This window comes from Mirounga leonina, unplaced genomic scaffold (genome assembly GCF_011800145.1).
Source record: "Mirounga leonina isolate KUSES-001 unplaced genomic scaffold, KU_Mleo_1.0 Mir_101799, whole genome shotgun sequence".
NCBI lineage: Eukaryota > Metazoa > Chordata > Mammalia > Carnivora > Phocidae > Mirounga > Mirounga leonina.
Window position 1 is genome coordinate 3,199,989 of NW_023270210.1, and position 18,096 is coordinate 3,218,084.

At 47.1% G+C, this 18,096-nt stretch overlaps 1 protein-coding gene across 1 annotated transcript; it reads right to left on the minus strand.

Annotated features, from left to right (window-relative positions):
* Positions 1–216: 216 nt before the first annotated feature.
* Positions 217–17,520, minus strand: GABRE (gamma-aminobutyric acid type A receptor subunit epsilon). The gene is made up of 9 exons (XM_035011703.1): positions 17,389–17,520; positions 13,284–13,501; positions 12,789–12,856; positions 9,207–9,427; positions 8,411–8,493; positions 6,911–7,048; positions 2,763–2,915; positions 2,451–2,650; positions 217–2,170 (listed from the first exon to the last, which is right to left on the minus strand). The coding sequence occupies exons 1-9, from the start codon at positions 17,442–17,444 to the stop codon at positions 1,826–1,828; spliced, it is 1,482 nt and encodes a 493-aa protein (XP_034867594.1). The 5' UTR covers positions 17,445–17,520; the 3' UTR covers positions 217–1,825.
* Positions 17,521–18,096: the final 576 nt, after the last annotated feature.

Here is an 18,096-nt window from a genome sequence, read left to right on the forward strand (position 1 = left end):
AAAAGGACATGGCGGGAAGCAGGGGCATAAGAGCAAGTAAGGGAATCGGTAAAAGGGGGCCACCATTTGGTCACTCTCTTCCCTTCAGTTTTCCACTGACAGAGGGTACATGGTACATGCTTGGTAGGTCTGGGAATCATGGATGGGAGAGCGGAGCAGCCATAATTGGGTCATTGATTTAAGATTTAAATCCTGAACTGAGAACAAACTTGAATGCCTAAGAAACCAGCCACAACTTCATGCTTTGCTGATATATTTATTGATACATTTCCCCTTTTCAGGTGATGGTGACAAAAAGCAGCTATATCTCCCTACCCTACCCCCCCCCCCCAGTAAAATACAGACACAGATTTCATTCAGCATATACAAGCATTGGGGCATGTCCAAATTCACCTCACTGGGTTACCAGAGCCAGGAGAGTTTCGGTCTTGGGGGCCCAGGAATTGAGCAGGCCAATGCTGAAGAGGCTGCCACCTGGGCCTTGCCACTGGGGTGCCAGCAGAGGCTATAGAATCAAATCATGGTGAACAGAGCTGCCAGCCCTGTCATGTGGTCTAGAAGGTGACAGTGGGCTCCTGAGTAGTTTCCAGTGAGATCCATAGTCCCATAGAAATCTGTGCCTCAGGGTTCTCATCTGCAAAATGGGGATAAGAATCCTGCCCTGAATATATCACAGGGCTATGATGAGGCTCAAAATAGAAATAATTTGTCAAAAGTGCTTTGCAAAAGGTAAAGTGCTATACAAATTTAAGGGAATTCAATTCATTGATTGTGATTGTGAGTGCCCCAGGATAAGAGTGGACTGGCTCATGGGTCCAGGGGCCAAGGAAGTAGCAAAACTCTTATGTTGTGCCTTTAGAGGGCACCAATCTGTGCCAGTAATGTCCACTGCAAAGCAAAGTTCTCTTAGTTTCTTGGCCCCAAGAAGTCACCATGGCCTAGCACCTGGGTCGGGGCTGGGAAAGCCACTGGGGAAATTACAGAAAACGTCACAGAGGTCAAGGAGGAGGAAGAAGGTGGCATACAAAGCAGGGAGTCATTACTATCACCACACACAAAAATAGATACCCAATGGATGCAACGCATTGAATTTGTAGTGAGATGAGGGATAGATGTGAGGGTCGGGAGAGAAGGAGGTGGCACAGCAGCAGAGGGAGATACTATCCCAAAGAGGCTCAATTACTGGCTCCCTTCCTCCTAAAAGTATAATACCAGTGGTCTATCTGCAGGGGAAGGGAGGGCAGGAAGACAAAACCAAGAATATAATAATCTGATCTAAGGACTAGGGTCCCCTTCCCCTTTATACTGCTGCCCAACATTTTAAGGAGATGTCAGGAACAGGCAAGGAGATGTCAGGAACAGGCAAGGAGATGTCAGGAACAGGCAAGCAGCTGGTCTATGCACTTCGAGGCTGGGGCCAGAGCTGGGCCTGGAGCACCACAAAGGCAGTATTGTTTCTGGAAAAAGGCAGTGGGTATCAGCACTGGGAGATAGCTAACCTACTCATACATGGGCACGGTCTTAGGGAGCTAGTCACTGACAGCCTGTGATATTTAAGCCTGAACATCATTAATGCCCCTTGAGTAATAGAGAGGTGGGCCATTTTACTTGAAATGGACTGCAATGGAGAGTCAGTGAATGGGCCAGGTAGGGGAGAGGGCCAGCAAAGAACAATTCTATTCAGGCTTGTATTTGGGGAATGGGGAAGGGAAGACACTGCCTTGTTGCTCCTCCTGCTGCTGTTGCTTTCCTCTGACTCCCTTGACAAGGGCTGTGGGACCTCCTGGGGAACTGGGGAGGCTGCCCACAGGGTACCAGCTGGCACCTACAAGTTAAGGCAAACAAGCCAGTAAAGCACATTGAAGAAGAAGAAGGTCACTGGGAAAACAACTCGTGAGTAGTTATCCAGGCGGTAGATGTGGATGGAGAGGCAGCCCTGCTGCCAGATACTGCCCTCACAACTGGGAACCACGCAGAAGTACTTCTTGCACCACTTGCAACCACCACCAGGGCTCTGGATGGTATCTCGGCTGAGAGGCTGCTGAGCTGGACAAGATGGACCCTCCTCTCCATCACTCTCTTCAGAGTCTTCGATCTGGCACACAAAAGCTTCTGGATGCTTGTGGGCACGGGCACGGGGAGGGGTAAGGGCACGGGCACGAATATGTGGCTGAAACGGACAAGGAAAGAAGTGGGAAAAGTCAAAGATGAATCAAGTCTAGGTGTTGTCCCAAGGTTTCTGGAGGTTCTATCCTTGGCACACTGCTTTTTGACTCCCCCCCCCTTCCCAGCATGACATCAAAAAGTTTATTCAACTCTCCCACCAACTTCAGGTTCCCCACCCCCATCACTTGGTGAACTGGCCATCCGTGTGCCATGAGTCCTAGTGCCCTCACTTGCACGCCTCCACACTCCAAAAGCTTGCCACCACTCCCATACCCAGGTCATACATGGCGAAGTTTTAGAGAAGCACGGGGTTGCATCCGGTTGTAGGTCAGAAAGTTGAGCACAGCAAACTCCATCAGAGCACAGAAGCAAAAGACGAAGCAGATGGCAATATAGAAATCCAAGGCTGTGATATAGGAGACACGTGGGAAATTCTTACGGGAAAATGTGCCCAGTGTGGTCATGGTGAGTACAGAGGTTATTCCTGTGAAAGCACAGTAGTGGAGGTGGGCTCAGCTACCAATCCATATATTACACTGCTGAAAGGACCCTTGAGAAGGCAATTCTGTGCCCATTTGTATGTATTACCCACTTACCTAAAGAGGTCCTGGCTGGAGCAGAGTCTTTCTTGATCCAAAAGGAAACCCAGGAGAGCATTGTGGTCACAGAAGAAGGGACATAGTTTTGAAAGGCTACAAAGCCAAACCGTCTGCTCACATTGAAGAAAAGCGTCATGACCATGAAATCACCTGGAAGACATAAAAAATACCACTTCATTACAGCACCGACGTGAGGGTCTCCCCCAGATAGGACATGCACATTAAGGGTCTTGTTCAGCTCATGGGATCCACACCACAGTCCTAAGAGAGAGGCACATTATTCCAGTGCCATATACAGAAAATCAGAAGAAACCCAGAGAGGAGACTCATTGCAAGACCCATGGTCAGTTAAGAGCTAAGCCAAGGCCAGAAACCTCATTGCTTCTTTCTCAGCCCACTGCCCCACAGCCGGTGTCTGTCTTCTGAGGGTGGCAGAAGTGTAAGATGAAAGTGAAAAAATCAGTTAGCCTTCTAGGTATCAGGACCACACAGCTAGTGTCCAGAGGGAAGACTGAGACCTTCACATCCATTAAGGTGCCATAAATAGTCTGTAGAAGCATAGCCTGACACATGCACTGCTGGCCTTTACAATGTATACGCTCAGGGAATAAACTGAGAGTGGCCTGTGCTGTGGTGGGGGAAGCACAGAATCCATTTGGCCTCCTTCCTATTCATTCATATGCTGGTAAAATGCTTTAGTTAGCACTGTTGTATCAAAAGCCAAAAGAAATCACCTGCCCATCCCAAACCTCTGGTGGTTCCCTGTTCCACAACAGCTATAGAATCAAATGCATACTCTAACCTGACACTAAAGGCCCACCATGACCTGGCTCCAACTGACATCTTACACACACACATGCAAACACACACACCGTCCTGTAAGCTAATCCCATACACTCTCAGATTCCCTGAGATGGCTTGCATATTTTCACCAATATCCAAAACCTAGACTCCCTGTTCTTAGTTTATTACCCTAATCCAAACTGAATGTTTCAAGAAAATAGAAGAATTAGCTGAAAGTGAAAATTGGGGCATCATGTCCTTGATGTTGTTTCTTCCCCTATATAATGATGGCTCTTATAGTACCTAATGAAAACCTACATCTCTAGGTGGCATCTTCTACTATACCTTTCATGTTGCCTTATATTCTGACACACTCATCCCAAACACTCTGCGTTCTCATCATGACCCCAGAGATTCTGGGGGCTTTCCTGAGCCCAGAAACTCCCATTTTATTTTCAACATCACATAGGGTTTGTGATAGCGCAAATTTTGGCTCCTTAGTGAAGCTAAATTCCAAACTTCTACCTAAATGGTGCTATAAAATTCCTTGGCTTTGAGTTAGGTGGGCTTTTTAACCCCTTCAGGGTTTAAATCTCTCATGTAAGCCCCGTGGCTTGCCTCTTGCCTATCCAAGCCCAGCATGGGCTGGAACTTAGCAGATGCTCAGTGACTCTTGCTACTGTCTAGCAATAGCTTGGTAAAGCAGACCAGAACACTAACATGTCCACATGTCCTCTTATTTTGGAAAGTAGATCACCTGCATAGCAGGTTTAGGTATGTTGGAGCTAAACAAGAAGAGCAGCCTTTCTTACTCACCTTGGTAACACTGACACTTAAAGGGCAAGAGTTCTCTGGAAAAAGGTAAGGATGTGGCCTGGGGTCAGTGGAATATCTGTATTCAGACTAGTAACTGTGGGGATAGAACTCCTCCCCCAGGGCTGCTGCAGGAACCATTCATTCACACTTGCCTACTGGCCAGAATGTATTTACCAAGTTCTTAGTTCTCTTGCCCTGGGGTCTTGACTGCAATTTAAGACATCCCTATTTAGCTACAACCACTCCCTGCAAAATATATATTCTTGTTGCAAAATTTATTATCCTATCAGCTTTTCGTATGTTTATCTTATTTATTCCAGCCAAAGAACAACCTTCTCCACTTGTCAAGATATGGAAATTTGTTTCTGAAAGCTGAGGGAAGGATACTAACACATAATTTCTTATTCCTGAGGAATAAAGGAGCATGGGTAAGGGAAAAAAATGTATCTGGGGCTGAGGAGCCAAAGTCAAAGCCAAGCAAAACAACCCCCCCCCAAAAAAAATTAAAGATGCTTCTGCTCATCTCTCATTTGGCCAGACCAGAGTTGGTCCCTGTGCTGTTAGAGGAACATAATTTAATAGACTGTGTCCAGAGGACTGGGATTAGAAGAATGAGTGGACCCAAAGCTGTGAAGAACAAGAAGAAAAAGAAACTAGACTTTAGAGTCTATAAAAGATTGTGACCCTGGACTGGGACCATAATACTGGTCCTTTAATGTTGACCCCATGGAAGAGTGACCGGGCTTACTGTAAGTTCAGTAGTTCTAGGGAAAAATAACTAGGTCTAAAGGTTAGGAGTTCCAGAAACTCCAATTTCAGATGAACAGGGAGTTTTCTGAGGGACAGAGTTGTCCAGAGAAGGAAGAATCTCCTTTGTGAGAAAGTGAAGTCCTAATCATGGGTAAGATTCCATCAGAGTCTCAGTAGCCACCAGTGAAAGTTAACTCACTCACTGGGGGCAAGGCTGCACTCTCTGAAGGCCTTCTGAAGTAGAGATTCTCTGGTTCAAGGCCCAAGGTGACCAAAGTAGCAAGCTACCACCACATTCTGAACCCTTAGGAGCTGGTACATAAATCTGCTTCAGATAGAAAGAACTGCCCAGAGGCTGATGGGAAGAGTTTGGGACCAGCCTCAAAGAGAACTATGATACTGGAGAAAGCATAATTCAAGAACAACTAGCCTCTAGCAGAAGAGAAAGAAGCCCTCCTCCTTTTCCCCCAAGAACCCTCCTCTCTCCCAAGGAGGGCTGGTGCTTACCTATTGTCATTGCTTTGGTGATGATGCTGGCTCTGGGGCTTTGTAGTCACTAGGGCACCATTTTGAAACAATGCACAACCATCTACTAAACGGAACCACTAGTGACTTGAAAGCCCCTGGGCCTTGTCTCTTCTGCCGCTTTTGATGATGGGTCCCCACCTGTCTGGGAAAACTGAGGTGCAGAAAGGCAAGAGGCAGGCCCATGGTTAGCTGGCAGAAGAGCAAGGATCCCAAGTCAAAGGTAGTACAACTGCTTACCCAGAGACCCTGAGAAAAAGAAAAGCATTTGTAAAATAGCCCTCTGCCCCTGCCTAGTACTGTGCAAGCAAAACTCTAGCCAGATGAGCATGAGCTATTCCTCACCCAGTGACCAACTCTGTAAGTGCAGCAAAGCAGATGTTCTGCCTAGCCACACAGAAGCAAAGCAAGACTCCTTCTATGGCAAATGGCTGGTTGGGTGACTGGCTCCATCTGCATTCTGGAAACGATGAGGGCAGTGCCTCCACTGCCCTGACTTGGTCAGTACATGTGAAGAGGGTTTCCAGGGCTGCTCTGGGACCTTAGCTTCTCATTGAGATCACCTAGGAACACAAGCAAAGACACTCATATCTGATTGGAAGCTGACATTGAAAAGATCCAGGATCCTCCCCTTTAGTCCTTGTTAGGGACAAAGTCAGAAAACCAGTGATCACCATGGCCATGTTGAATCCACCATGAAGGCTTTGACAGGAATCTGTTAGAGTTCTTGTTAGAGCTGCTTCTTTAAAATAAACGTTGATGCAGTAGCAATGGTAACTGCTGAAACTTCCCCCATACTATCCCAGCCCTCACCTAGCTGACCTTAGAACTCTAGCTTCCACTTCCCATTAGGACCAACTTTGTTTCCCACTCAACCAGCTTGAAGTGGTTCTGGGTATGGAGAACTCACATGCGCTCCATTCCCCAAAGTCATCCAAACAGGTCGGTTGTAACAAAGACCTAGAAACTGAAGGGTCTACATGACAAAGCTAGTTGAAATCCTGACAGCAATAAAACTTTAACTACTTACCTACCCTCTCAGGGATTTGGCAAAGCACTTACTTCTTTGCAGATGAGACTGAGATGTAGTTACAAAGTCTCAGTTTCCTCTGCAAACAGTTGTAAGTGCTTAGCATTTACAAGACAGGAGTCATGTTCTACAATATTTCCATGGGATGATTACATACATTTATATGTATGGATGGCCACATCCAGTCATCCTTACCACCCCCCGGGCCTCTGCTTAGCCTTGGTTTCAAAGGCACACGTACCAGCTGGGGTTGAGATAGTTTCAGTAGTGTTGGTCACTCCTGTAAAATCAAACTGAAAGAGCTTCCAGGAATTCTTCTCATTGATTTCAAGATTGAAATCTTCCCATTTGTAGATCATCTCACTCTCAGGATAGGAAACTGTAAAGCAACATGGGAAGGAGGGTCCTGTGAGACTGGGAAGCCTAGCTGTCTCCACCAACATGGAGTCTGAGCAATGCCTTGGAGTCCTGACTCTGGCCTCACCAGCTGTGGGACCTTGCCCCTCTTACCTCATTGTTGAAGTCCATTCAGTACGTGCATTTACTGAGCATTCCTTAGTACCAGGCTCTGTGCTGGAAATATAAAGATGAGCAAGGCAGGAGCCTTGCCCTCAAACATTCACATTTTATTGAGTAAGATAGTAAGTATACTTCTGTAATTGTTGAAATTGCTGAGAAACCTCCACCCATGGGACAGTGCAAAAACAGAGGAGGGAAAGACGACTTGGGGACACACCCAACAAAGATTTCATAGAGTAGGTAACATTTCCAATAAATCTTAAAAGCTAAGTAAAATATTCTCTGTATGGGTGAGGCTGAAAGGGTGAGGAGTGCGTTCTATGCGTAGAAAGGTGAAAATGCCTGATGGATTATGGAAATGCCAAAAGTTCAGGATGGCTAGCTCACAGAGGCTGGATGAAGCATACAGGAATGGGTAATAGGGACCAGTCAATGAAGTACCTTGAGGGTCATTCTAAGGAATTTGGAATTGATCCATCATAGTTCAGGGAGGATTTGAAGCTAAAACATGACTGGTCTAGATGATGATTCAGTTAGGTCACCCTTGTCATTATATAAGATGGCTTGTTGACAGGGAGACCAGTTTTGGGAGGCCAATGCAGGAATCTGGGCGCAATAAAATGAATGAAGGCAGGAATCCAAGCTGTGGCAGTGAGAATGCAGAGAAATAGGATCAATAGAGACTCAGGAGGGAAAACCAACAAGATGTGTTGATTGATTAGATGTAGGAGGTGATGGAGAAAGAAGCATCAAAGTTCTTGGCTTGGACAACTGAGTGGCTGATGGTGCCTTTCAATGAGACAAATGTGAACACAGAAGCAACACATTTGTTTTGGGGGTAGAGGTTGGGAGGAGACAATGTATTTAGTTCTGGACATGTTTGGTTTTAAAGTGAAGATGTTGTGAAAGCCCAAGTGGAAGATGGCAAAGACCTAAGCCAAGGTACTGACAGTGGAGATGGAGAGGAGCAGACATACTTGAATTACACTTCAGAGGTGGGTAACTGACTTGAGATGGAGTGGAAGGAAGAGGAAAGAACCCAACACAAGGTCCAGGTGAAGCAACACAGTATTGTCAGCAGGAGAGGGATGAGGAGGCTCTGGGCAAATCTGGCACCATCTTAGGAGAAAAGCAGAGGCAGGAAAATGTAAAGGGCAAGGATGAGAAAAAAGAAGGGGCTCAGCATGACCCTGGGGCCCCAGAGACCTAAGAAGGTACTCACAGCTAGAGAAAGACAGAGGGCAAGAGTGAGAATCCATTGGAAATTTGAGCATGTGGAGTAAACATCCAGCATCAATGGTCATCCTGGAAGGGAGAAAGGAGCCTTATTAGGCTGGCCCCGAGCACTTAGGTATCCACCCACCTTGGGCCAGGGGACCACCACCAATGAGTGGCAACAGTAGGATTTGAAACAAAGAGCTCAAAGGAGAGACAAAAAGAGAGGAAGAACAGCTTGAAAGTATCTGGTTACTTTGGTTTCCATCATCAGAGGAATGTGTGGACCAATTTAGATGGGCTTTAGTTTCTTACCCATCCCAGCTTCCAGGACTGGCTAACATTCTCCCACTCTCTCCCACCTTCCCACCTCATACCACTGATAACACAACCTTCCCCTGCCAGACATTCAAATGTCCAGCCTGCTCTTAGGTATCTTTCCAGCTGCTGGGTTGCTGCTCCGCCTGGACAATTCCACAACCATGCACGTGTCTTTACATCCAGTGCCCACTTGGGATGGAATTGTCCAGGCAGTGCAGTCATACTCTAGTGGCGGGGGGGACCTGTGGACTGGGAGCCAAATAACTGGGTACCAGTCCCAGCTCTGCCATGAACTTGGTGTGTGGCCTTAGGTAATCTTTCTATTTTGAGGGCTAGTGTCTGTATCTATACATGAAGCGGTTGAGCTCAAGGTCTAGCAAAGCTGGAAAGGCCCTTTGAAGTATCATTCAGGATGAAACCTATATCCATGATTCTTTGGTAAAAAGAGTCCCAAGAGGTAATATTCCAGAGGCTTGACATACCTAATTGTGTACAACACTTTGCCATCCTTGTGGATGCGAACCATCTGGTTGGGCATGGTGATCACATGCTCTTGAGTCCTCTTAGAATTCCTAAAAAAGGTGTCTGGGATCCATAGTTGGCTCACCATGTTGCCATTAAGGACAAAACTCTCAAAGCTGCCATTGTAACGGAGGCGTTCATCATACCAGGTCTGGCAGAAGGTGATGTCAATGGTGTATTCCTGGTGGGATTGATAGAAAAGCACACACCTAGAGCTGTACAGGCAAAGAGTATTTTCATGCCATCCTGTGAAGGGCCTATTGAGCAGATAGGAACCTACTTAGGTTTGCACAGAGGAAAACAACATGAATTAGGCTGTAGGACGTTTCTATTTCCAGGTATTCCCAAAAGAAGGGAACATTCCCAGATAAACAACCATCAGGGAAGACATATTTCATCTAGAAACAGACAGGCAATTGTGGCTTAATTGCGCAGGCTGGGCTCATCACATCACCACTACCTTGTAGGGTTATGAGATTACTCGAGCCAGGTTAACACCCTCTCAGCCTCCACATTTCCATAGCAAACCAAAGATTTCAACTCAAAATCATCTTAAACATTACAAATACACACACACCTTTGGTTGTATATGGTGAAGTTTCCCCTTTCAGGTTTTATTTGGGGAGCACAAATGTTAATTAACCTCAATCCTTCATTCTTCAGACTTATATTTTAAAATGAAGTGCTTTGAGAAGTGTGTATTTAGTCTCATGTTTTTTGAATAATTGTTTTGTTTTTCATTTTAAACAAGGGCACCTGACCTCTGAATATGTGTGTGCATAAGCATAGCTATACCTGTGATTATTTGGTCTCCAGATGATATTATCTATCCCATAAACTGTCTGTTAAACATTGAGAAGGATGTTTAATAGGAAGAAGCATGAGAAGCTAGAGGTTTGCTCTACTGGTACTGAAGGGTAAAAAACAGACTGCAATAGAATTGCAAGTAGTGTGAAGAACAAGTGCCAGAACTAGGCCAAGGGGGAACCTTGAGGGCTAGCCCAACTTCCTTTACTTTAAAGGTAGGGAAACTGAGGCTCAGAGAGAAAAGGGCCTGTCCAAAGTCACACAAATAGCTAATGGCAGCATATTGACTCTGATGCTCAGAGCACCATTACCATGACCTTGCCCTGGGATGGCCTTCACTGATTTCCCTCTCTAGTGCTTATTTCACTTGCACCAACAATCCGTTTGGGTACCAAGGTCCAATTTTCCCCTGTAGAATCCCTAGGTCTTTCTCCTGAGTTATCTCGCATCAAACAATGAACACCAACCAGAAACCTACAGCTTAGAGGCCAGTAGAGCCCTCAAGGGAAAGCTTGGCTTTGCTGCCTAGGCCAAGAGGTGTGGAGAGCCATTGCCAAATTGCTGGGAGCTAGCCTCCCAGACTGAGAAGGTTCCCTGGAGCAGTCCAGAGAAGCAGACAGAAAAAAGCCTAACTACCATTCAAATGGAAGCCCCCAGCCCTGCTCCACCCAGCCCCACCAGCCTTCACAGGTGGCCTTCAGAGTGTTTCTACAGTCCCAAGTAGCTGGCAGTTCCAACTTGGCCTATGGAGCCTCCTTCATTCCTAGGCCATGTGAACTATAGCTAGGGGAAGTCTCCCTTCCCCAATCCATGCATGCTGTGCTCTTGCTCTATGTTAGTGTTTCAAATGAGCATTTAATTTCTATTTAACAAGATACCAATTGTAAATTTATTACACAGCAACTGATAACTAACAGTTCAATTTTTCCCCAGTTTGGCAAGGGAGCTTGGGTTGTACATCTTTTTTAGCTCAGCTGAAACTCTAAAAATTCAGTGTCAAGGAATTGGCTTAATTAGGATTGCTTGCAACAATTATCACAGCAAAAAGCCTTAGCAACTGTTGATGCTATGATGGGCAATCATTCCCAGACTGGTCACTACCTTCTAAGCTCAGGCTAGATATTTCAAAAATTTAACCAGGAAACTGGTAGAAACATTTGATTTAAATCTCCATGCTATGGGCTCGGGTTTCTCTCCCTAAGAACTAATCCTATGCTCTACGCAGCATCTGATTAGCTGAGGGGTGTAGGAACTCTCTTCAAACAACCACACTCCTTCGGTAACAGAATGCTTGCTAAGAGGCTCAGTTGCTTCAAACGTAAAATGAAGATCCCAGTGGCAGCCGTCCCTGCCATAGGCTGTCATGAGGGTCCAAGGAGACAAGTATGCCCTGTTCATTGGTTGTGTGAGAGAGATACACACTCCCTCCTTACCAAATACAAAACTCCACAGTGTTACCAAGGAAAAGTAGACTGTACAAGAACTGAGAACTCCCACAGTTTTAAAGAACTATTTGGAAATATGTAAAAGACCAGACTTCTTGGGGGAAATTTAATACCACATGAGTATTTGGCATCTTCTAAAGGCACTTGGCCTAGGTTAAAGCCGCACTTTATTGGCCAAAGAAAATCAAGTTGTTGGCTCCTCTTTGCATGAGTTCTGTGCCAGTGGCTGCTAAGTTATTAGACTGTATCCCTTGGGCTTGTTAGGTATCAGGGAAAAAAAGTGACTTCTATAGTACATCTTTCATAATTCATTTGCTCAGTTAACATATACTGAGTTCTTGACACCAAGGAAACCATAATCAGGAGAACAAGGCAGATAAAGAGCACATAATTACAATACAATGAGGTAGGGAAGATCAGGTAAACAACTATGATATAAGCTAGAAAAATCTGAATCCCAAAGAGAGGAGTGTGGTGTGAGTACAAAGGGAACAATTAATAGTTGTGGAGGTCAGAGAAGATGCTATTAGAGATAGACCCTGAAGGATAAGACTATGGCAAGTAGAAAATTGGAGCAATGGCATTCCAAACAGGAAATAGCTTGAACAAAGACTCAAAGGTACATGGTGATTTGGTAATACCCATACTCTACTGTGACTAGAGCATGTGGTCTCTAAAGGGGTGGAAAAAAAAATAAAACCAGAGCTCTGGGTTAGCTCCAGCCATGGAGGGCCTTGACCACTAAAGTGTGGTGTTGAACTTCACGCTTTAAGCCAGGTCAGACCTACAGGAGGCACATCACATGGGAGGCCACTGGGTCAGTAGGTAGACTGGGGTAGGCAGAAACCTTGAATTTTGCATATTCCAAGGAGAGATAAGAGAGGCTGAGGACAGTCCTGACACTAGAATGATAGTAATGGAAAAGGAAAGAGAAATGAGAGCAGCAGTCTTACAACAAGAGTTAGTAACTAGAGACTTAAATCTATAAAAATCACTATCAGAAAAAAAGAGCAGTTCCATTGTGGTGTTTAAAGTTGCTTTATTATTTTTATTTTGAATGAAAGACCAGAAGATATGGTCAGGACTCTGAAAGTCCCCTTCAGGCAACAAGGGACTTACCTTTTCCCACCTTCTAGAGTCAGTGTTGGTTATAATATCCCCTCTCCAAAACAAAACCAAAACCAAAACCACAAAACTCTTAGACACAGAGCAGAAAAAACAAGTATGTGAAAGGGCCCATGGGTCAGCTCTCTGGGCTACAAGACACTGTGATCAAAAATCAGTACTCACCATGTCCAGAATAGAGATAGGACCAAGAGTGTTGACAGAGAGCTCAACAGTGACCACAGTGGGCTTTTCTGCAAAGGAGACAGATGTGGCCGAAGTAAGTGTCAAATAGCGGCAGGGACAGGGGAGGGCATGGTCAGAGGGGAGAACAAGGAGATGGGTGAGGACTAGAGACATGGTTTCAACATCCAGTGCTATTTCTTTCTTTGTTCTTTCATGGCAAGATCCAATTCACAGACTGTTAAGAGCTGGACATACCTTGAAGGTCAGTCATCTAGTCTACTCATCTTATTTTATAGTTGGAAAAACTGAGGGTGAGAAAAGAAAAAAAAGTCTAGACCAAGGTCAAGAGCACTGCTGAAACTAGAGTTGATATCTCTTACCTGACAGGTCAGCAGCAGATGTTCCTGCCCATGTGCACGACACCGTCACCTATACCCACACCTCTGCCCTCAATCTCCTGCTCCAGGAGGGGAAGAACCATGTTCTGCTACTCACCTCCTATGCTAGGGCGCAGTTTGTGGTCATAGTTGTTCAGGATGCTGTTCAGAATGTGAGTGGCTGCTGGCAGTTTCCCAAGTCTGCGATGGGGACCAGTAAGGGTGTGCACTGTTTCCTCAGAGAGGAGCTTCTTTTCAGGAGCCTGGGGCTGGGGCCCATAGACATCCTCATGGGCAGAAGGTCCATTTTCTGATTCAACATGAGGTTCTTCGCTCCTAGAACAAAAAACCAAACAAACAAAAAAACTGAAGCTCTGTTCTCCACTCTGTAGGGGCCCCAGCTGAGGCCTTTTGGGACAGAAGCAAACCAAAATAAGTCTGCATCCCAAGGCATAAAGAATGACCGGTAACAGCATATTTTGAGCTAGTAACAGATTATATTTGTTAACTTCTTCTAAATCTTGCTGCTTTTTGGACACTTTCCATACTATCCTTCCTTTATGGTAATTCTTTATTTTAAAAATATCCCAATAACAAAACCAAGCTCAAGATTTTAAAAGAACTTCTCAGTGTAAGGTGAAGAGGGTGTTTGTATATGAGCTTTGGCCAACCAGCTGCCGTTACTAGTCCTGGTCTCCAGTCTGCCTGACCAGCACCACTGGGGAGCAAATGGGCAGGCAGAGGGCCAGGATTTCTGAGAAATGCTCCGGAAAGCCAGAATAGCCTCTCCCATAGAGGGCTTGGACACCGTGGGAATATTCTGCATTTCTTTGCTTTTGTGTTATTCACTGCTTTGGAGTTGGGGGCCAGGGATGAGGGGAAGCTCTGAGCACTGAGAAAAGGCAGGAGTCCTTTACTCAGAGACTGTCATCCAGGAGAGATGGCCGACTGGAGTCCAGCCTGAATGCCACAGCCATGCACCACAGCCAAAAAATAAGAATTAAATTAAATAAAACAACAAATTAAAAAGCCATCTGGCAATGTATGAAACTCACAGATGGTGTTAGAAGTTAGGGTCCTGGTACTTTTGCTGGGAAGCAGTGAGGAAGTGGGCTTCAGGGGGCTTCTGAGGTTCTGGTCATGTTCTAGTCCCTGATGTGGGTGTATTGATACCAGTGTGGTCATTTTCTGACAACTCATCAGCTACACACTAATGATTTGAGTACTTTTCTGCATATATGTTCTAATTCAATAAAAAATTGTTTTGAAAAATAAAAATGCTAATAAAAATCTGCTAATATATGGATCTTATTTGGATCCCGATCTCAAAAGGCAAACTAAAACACAAAACAAAAAACATTTATGACACAATAAGGGAGATTTGAACACTGACCGCATAGTTTCTTCACTATGACAAAATTATTCTAAAATTTTTGGTGTCATAGTGTTATTTTATTATGTGTTTGGAGTCCTTATGACTAGAAATGTATACTAAAATAATTGCATAGGAAATGATTATGATGTCTGAGATTTGCTTTAGAATAATTTAAGCTGAAATAGAGAGTGGGTGGGGGACAGAGAAATTAACTGTGGTCATGAATTTGTAATTAATGAGGCTGGCGATGGGTACATGGGGTTTCACTTTATTGTTCCCCCTACTTTTCTATATCTTTGAAAAAAATTATAATTAAAAGCTTTTTAAAAACCTTCAGCAAAATTAATCTATGATGTTGTAAAGCAGGAGAGTGGTTTCCTTTGGGTAGGAGAGTGTACCGGGTGGGGGCACATGGTGAAGCTTGTGGGGGGTAGGTGGAGAGGACTAGCAACATAGGCAAGGTTTCTGTGGTGCAGACCACAGACAACTTGGGCAGCAAAACGCATTTTCCTGCGGCATTACAAGCTCTGAGAATTGCCTAACTGGCATACAGATGTGGCAGATTTATGCCATTTCTCATGTCTGAAGTGGCTAATTCCCACTCTGGGCAAGGGGAGAACTGGGCTTGAGAAAAAGCAGTTTCCATTTCCAAATAACACATGCAGAAACGTCCTCTTTCCCTGAGGCATTCCCCCCAAGTCCTCTGACTGTTGGAGGGGCAGAGGGAGAACAGAGGCCTGACACCCTGCAAAATGAGTGACGTGGCTAGGAGCATGGCACAATCAGGACTGGCACTGCCAGCCAAGACCACCCAAATGTCTGAAGCCAACAAGAGCCCCAACGTTCAAGGGGTAAACAAACAAGCAAAAGCCCAGGGACCACTGAAGCCCCCATGCTCCCAAACTATGTCTGCGATGAAAATGATATCAGAAGGTCTTGAGGTCGCTGTAGTTCTACAGCACTTGCCAGTAAAATACAAACAAAACAAACACACTCATCTTGGGATCCTTGAGGTTAAGGAGCTGCTGACACTGCATACCTTTCCTCAGCCAGCCATTAAGCCCCCTTTCAAGGCTAGAAATAATAAAAACTTGAAAAACACTCATGTACTGGACTAGGGGAATCTTTCCATGGGGCCTTTTCATGCACTCACATCCCTCTATATGCAATGGTCCAAGATGGAGCTGAAACTCCACATCCCCTCCCACTACTGAGGATGCTCTTTCAACTAACCGTGGGGGAGGGAAGGAGAGGAAGAGGGCACTGGCAATGCTCTAGGAGGGGGCCCACTGGGTTGTTCCCCCCCCCCAAATCAGCCCTCTTTTTCACCTTACAGATGAAGAAACTGAATCCCACCTGGGGGAAGGGCTGTGCCCAAAGTCACCACCATTTGAGGCTGAGCCTGGACCAGAGCAAGATTTCCTGGTTTGAGGTGGCCCTTGCCAACACACCCCAAGGCCACCTCCAGCTCTTTGCTGACATCATGGGTTGCCATGCTGACAATGTCTAAACACCAGTTACTTGGCCCTTCCCTCCCCACCCACTCCAGGGGACTGGAAGGGTAGTTTCCATGTCAACAGCTCCTCTTCCCAGCTCTTTTTTTTTTCCTGCTCCTAATGCTTCCTTCTGCCCCCACTGCCAGACCCCATGCCAGCTCTCCCAAACAGTTCAATTCATATCTGGAGGGATGTGGATGGCTGGAAATTCCTAGCACGCATTCAGAAATATTTGCCAAGTCCCTGCTGAGGCCAACCCCCACATCCCAGGACACCGGTGAGCCAGCAGGGAGCTCTTCAGGGGAGCTAAAGCATTCTGGGGTGAGGAGAGAAGCCATCTCCCCTCTCCCCAAAACAGATAAGCAAGACAGGAGCCCAGTGCCATGGAGACTTCTGGAATGGAAACCGTCTCAAAAATATGAAGCAGTCATCTCCTACTCTATAAAGTCAGAAGTGCAGGGAACAACCTTCCTAGCAAAGTCTCAGGGCCAGAAGAAAGTGTGAAGGAAGTTGGCTGCTCAAGGGAAACCTGTTGTTAGCCTTTGGAAAAGGGGATGGGGATTGAAATCCAGGACCCAAACCTCAGACCTCAGAGAATAACAGTCTCTGACCTCAGGCTCTGGTCAGCCCAACACCCAGCAGGGTGTCTGGTGGGAGGGGGGATGAAGGAGGAAAGGGGAGGCTGGCGGCAGAGAGGAGTGGGGTGGATAACTGGGGCGGGAATCCTTGGACTAAATTGGGGCTAGCGCCTGGGACTGGCACCAAGAGACGCGGCGGGAAGGGAAGCAAGTAAAGTCAGAGTTATCTGGCACAGTGCCTGGTAGTTAGTAGGCGCTCAGAAAAAGAAATTTAAATGAGAGGACACACAAGCCAACACTCCAGCATTTAGGCGCAGTTTCGTTCCCCAAGCCCGAGAGGCTTTCTGGACGCCACCTTCCCAAAGTCTCCCCCAGTCCTCAGCAGCACAAGCCTACGCTGGTCGGTCATCCCGCGGGCCACTCGCTTCTTCCCACTGAAGACCCAGAGAGAGAGAAGCGTGCTCGTGCCCCCCGGCCGTCGCCGTGGTTTTGGAGAGCGGGAGTCTGAGGACCGGAGCGGCCAGGGAACAGGCGTCCCGGCTTGCTTCCTGGGCGCTCCTTCAGGGGTCTGGGGTGCCCATCCTAGAGGGAGCGGGTTGGAGGCTGGCAGCGCGTCCCGGGGACCCGGGATCCAGCTAGCTCGCGCGGGGGCTGGGAAAAGGTGGGCGCGGCGGTTGAGGAACGCAGGGGCGCGGGGGTCCGGGGAGCTGGCCTAGCTCCAGGGGAGAGGGAGCTGGGCGCAGAGAGCTCCTGGGTCCCGGGATGGAGACTCACCTAGACGGAAGGATTATGGACATGCCCAGGAGGATCAGGAGAACTTTGGTTAACATCGTGGTGGGGACCGGGGTGACCACCTGTGCGGAAGTCGCTGCGCACGGTCTGGCCGCACCGAGCGCGGTGTGCAGCGTTTTGTTGGGCTCCAACTTCCACTCCTCCCACTCGCCCCGCCCCGCGCCCCCACCTTGGCCCCGCCCCCTGAGCCCCGATGGAAATCGACGACGTGTTCGCTGCTGCTGCGGAGAGTAGGGTGGATAGGCTTGGGCTGGCGGAAGGAAGGCGGAGGGAGAAGAGGAGGAAGCCCTGTCACCAAGGCCCCCCGCCCCCCGCCGCCACGACTGCAGCGCTGCCAGACAGCCACGGGCGGGGGACGGGAAAGGGAGGAAGAGGCGAGCTGGCGGCGCGGGCCCCGGGCAGGGGAAACCGGAGGCCCGCGGCTGCGGCTGGGAGGGCGGCCACAGACTGGGCCCGGCTAGGCAAGATGGGGGACTGGGTGGGCTCCTGCCTCCTTATAGGATCCCTTCAGTCCGCTAGAGTACCGCGGGATCAAACTGTGGCTTCCAGCCCTCGGCTCCCTCCCCTATCACCTGTTGCGTCCCCAGGTCTTCTGGCCTCTGAGATTTTCCCTACCCTCACTCCAGACCTTCCAGGCCTTCAGAGTACATCTCTGGGCATTGGAAGGAAGCTGGTTGAGTACCTTCCTTG

Excerpts from the sequence above, each read along its gene's own strand:
- GABRE (XM_035011703.1), bottom strand. The coding sequence starts at position 17,444 with ATGTTAACCAAAGTTCTCCTGATCCTCCTGGGCATGTCCATAATCCTT. Across the intron at positions 2,651-2,762 it reads TCCAGCCAGGACCTCTTTAG|GAATAACCTCTGTACTCACC; the intron begins GTAAGTGGGTAA and ends GTGCTTTCACAG. Across the intron at positions 2,171-2,450 it reads CTTCTCTAAAACTTCGCCAT|CCACATATTCGTGCCCGTGC; the intron begins GTATGACCTGGG and ends TGTCCGTTTCAG.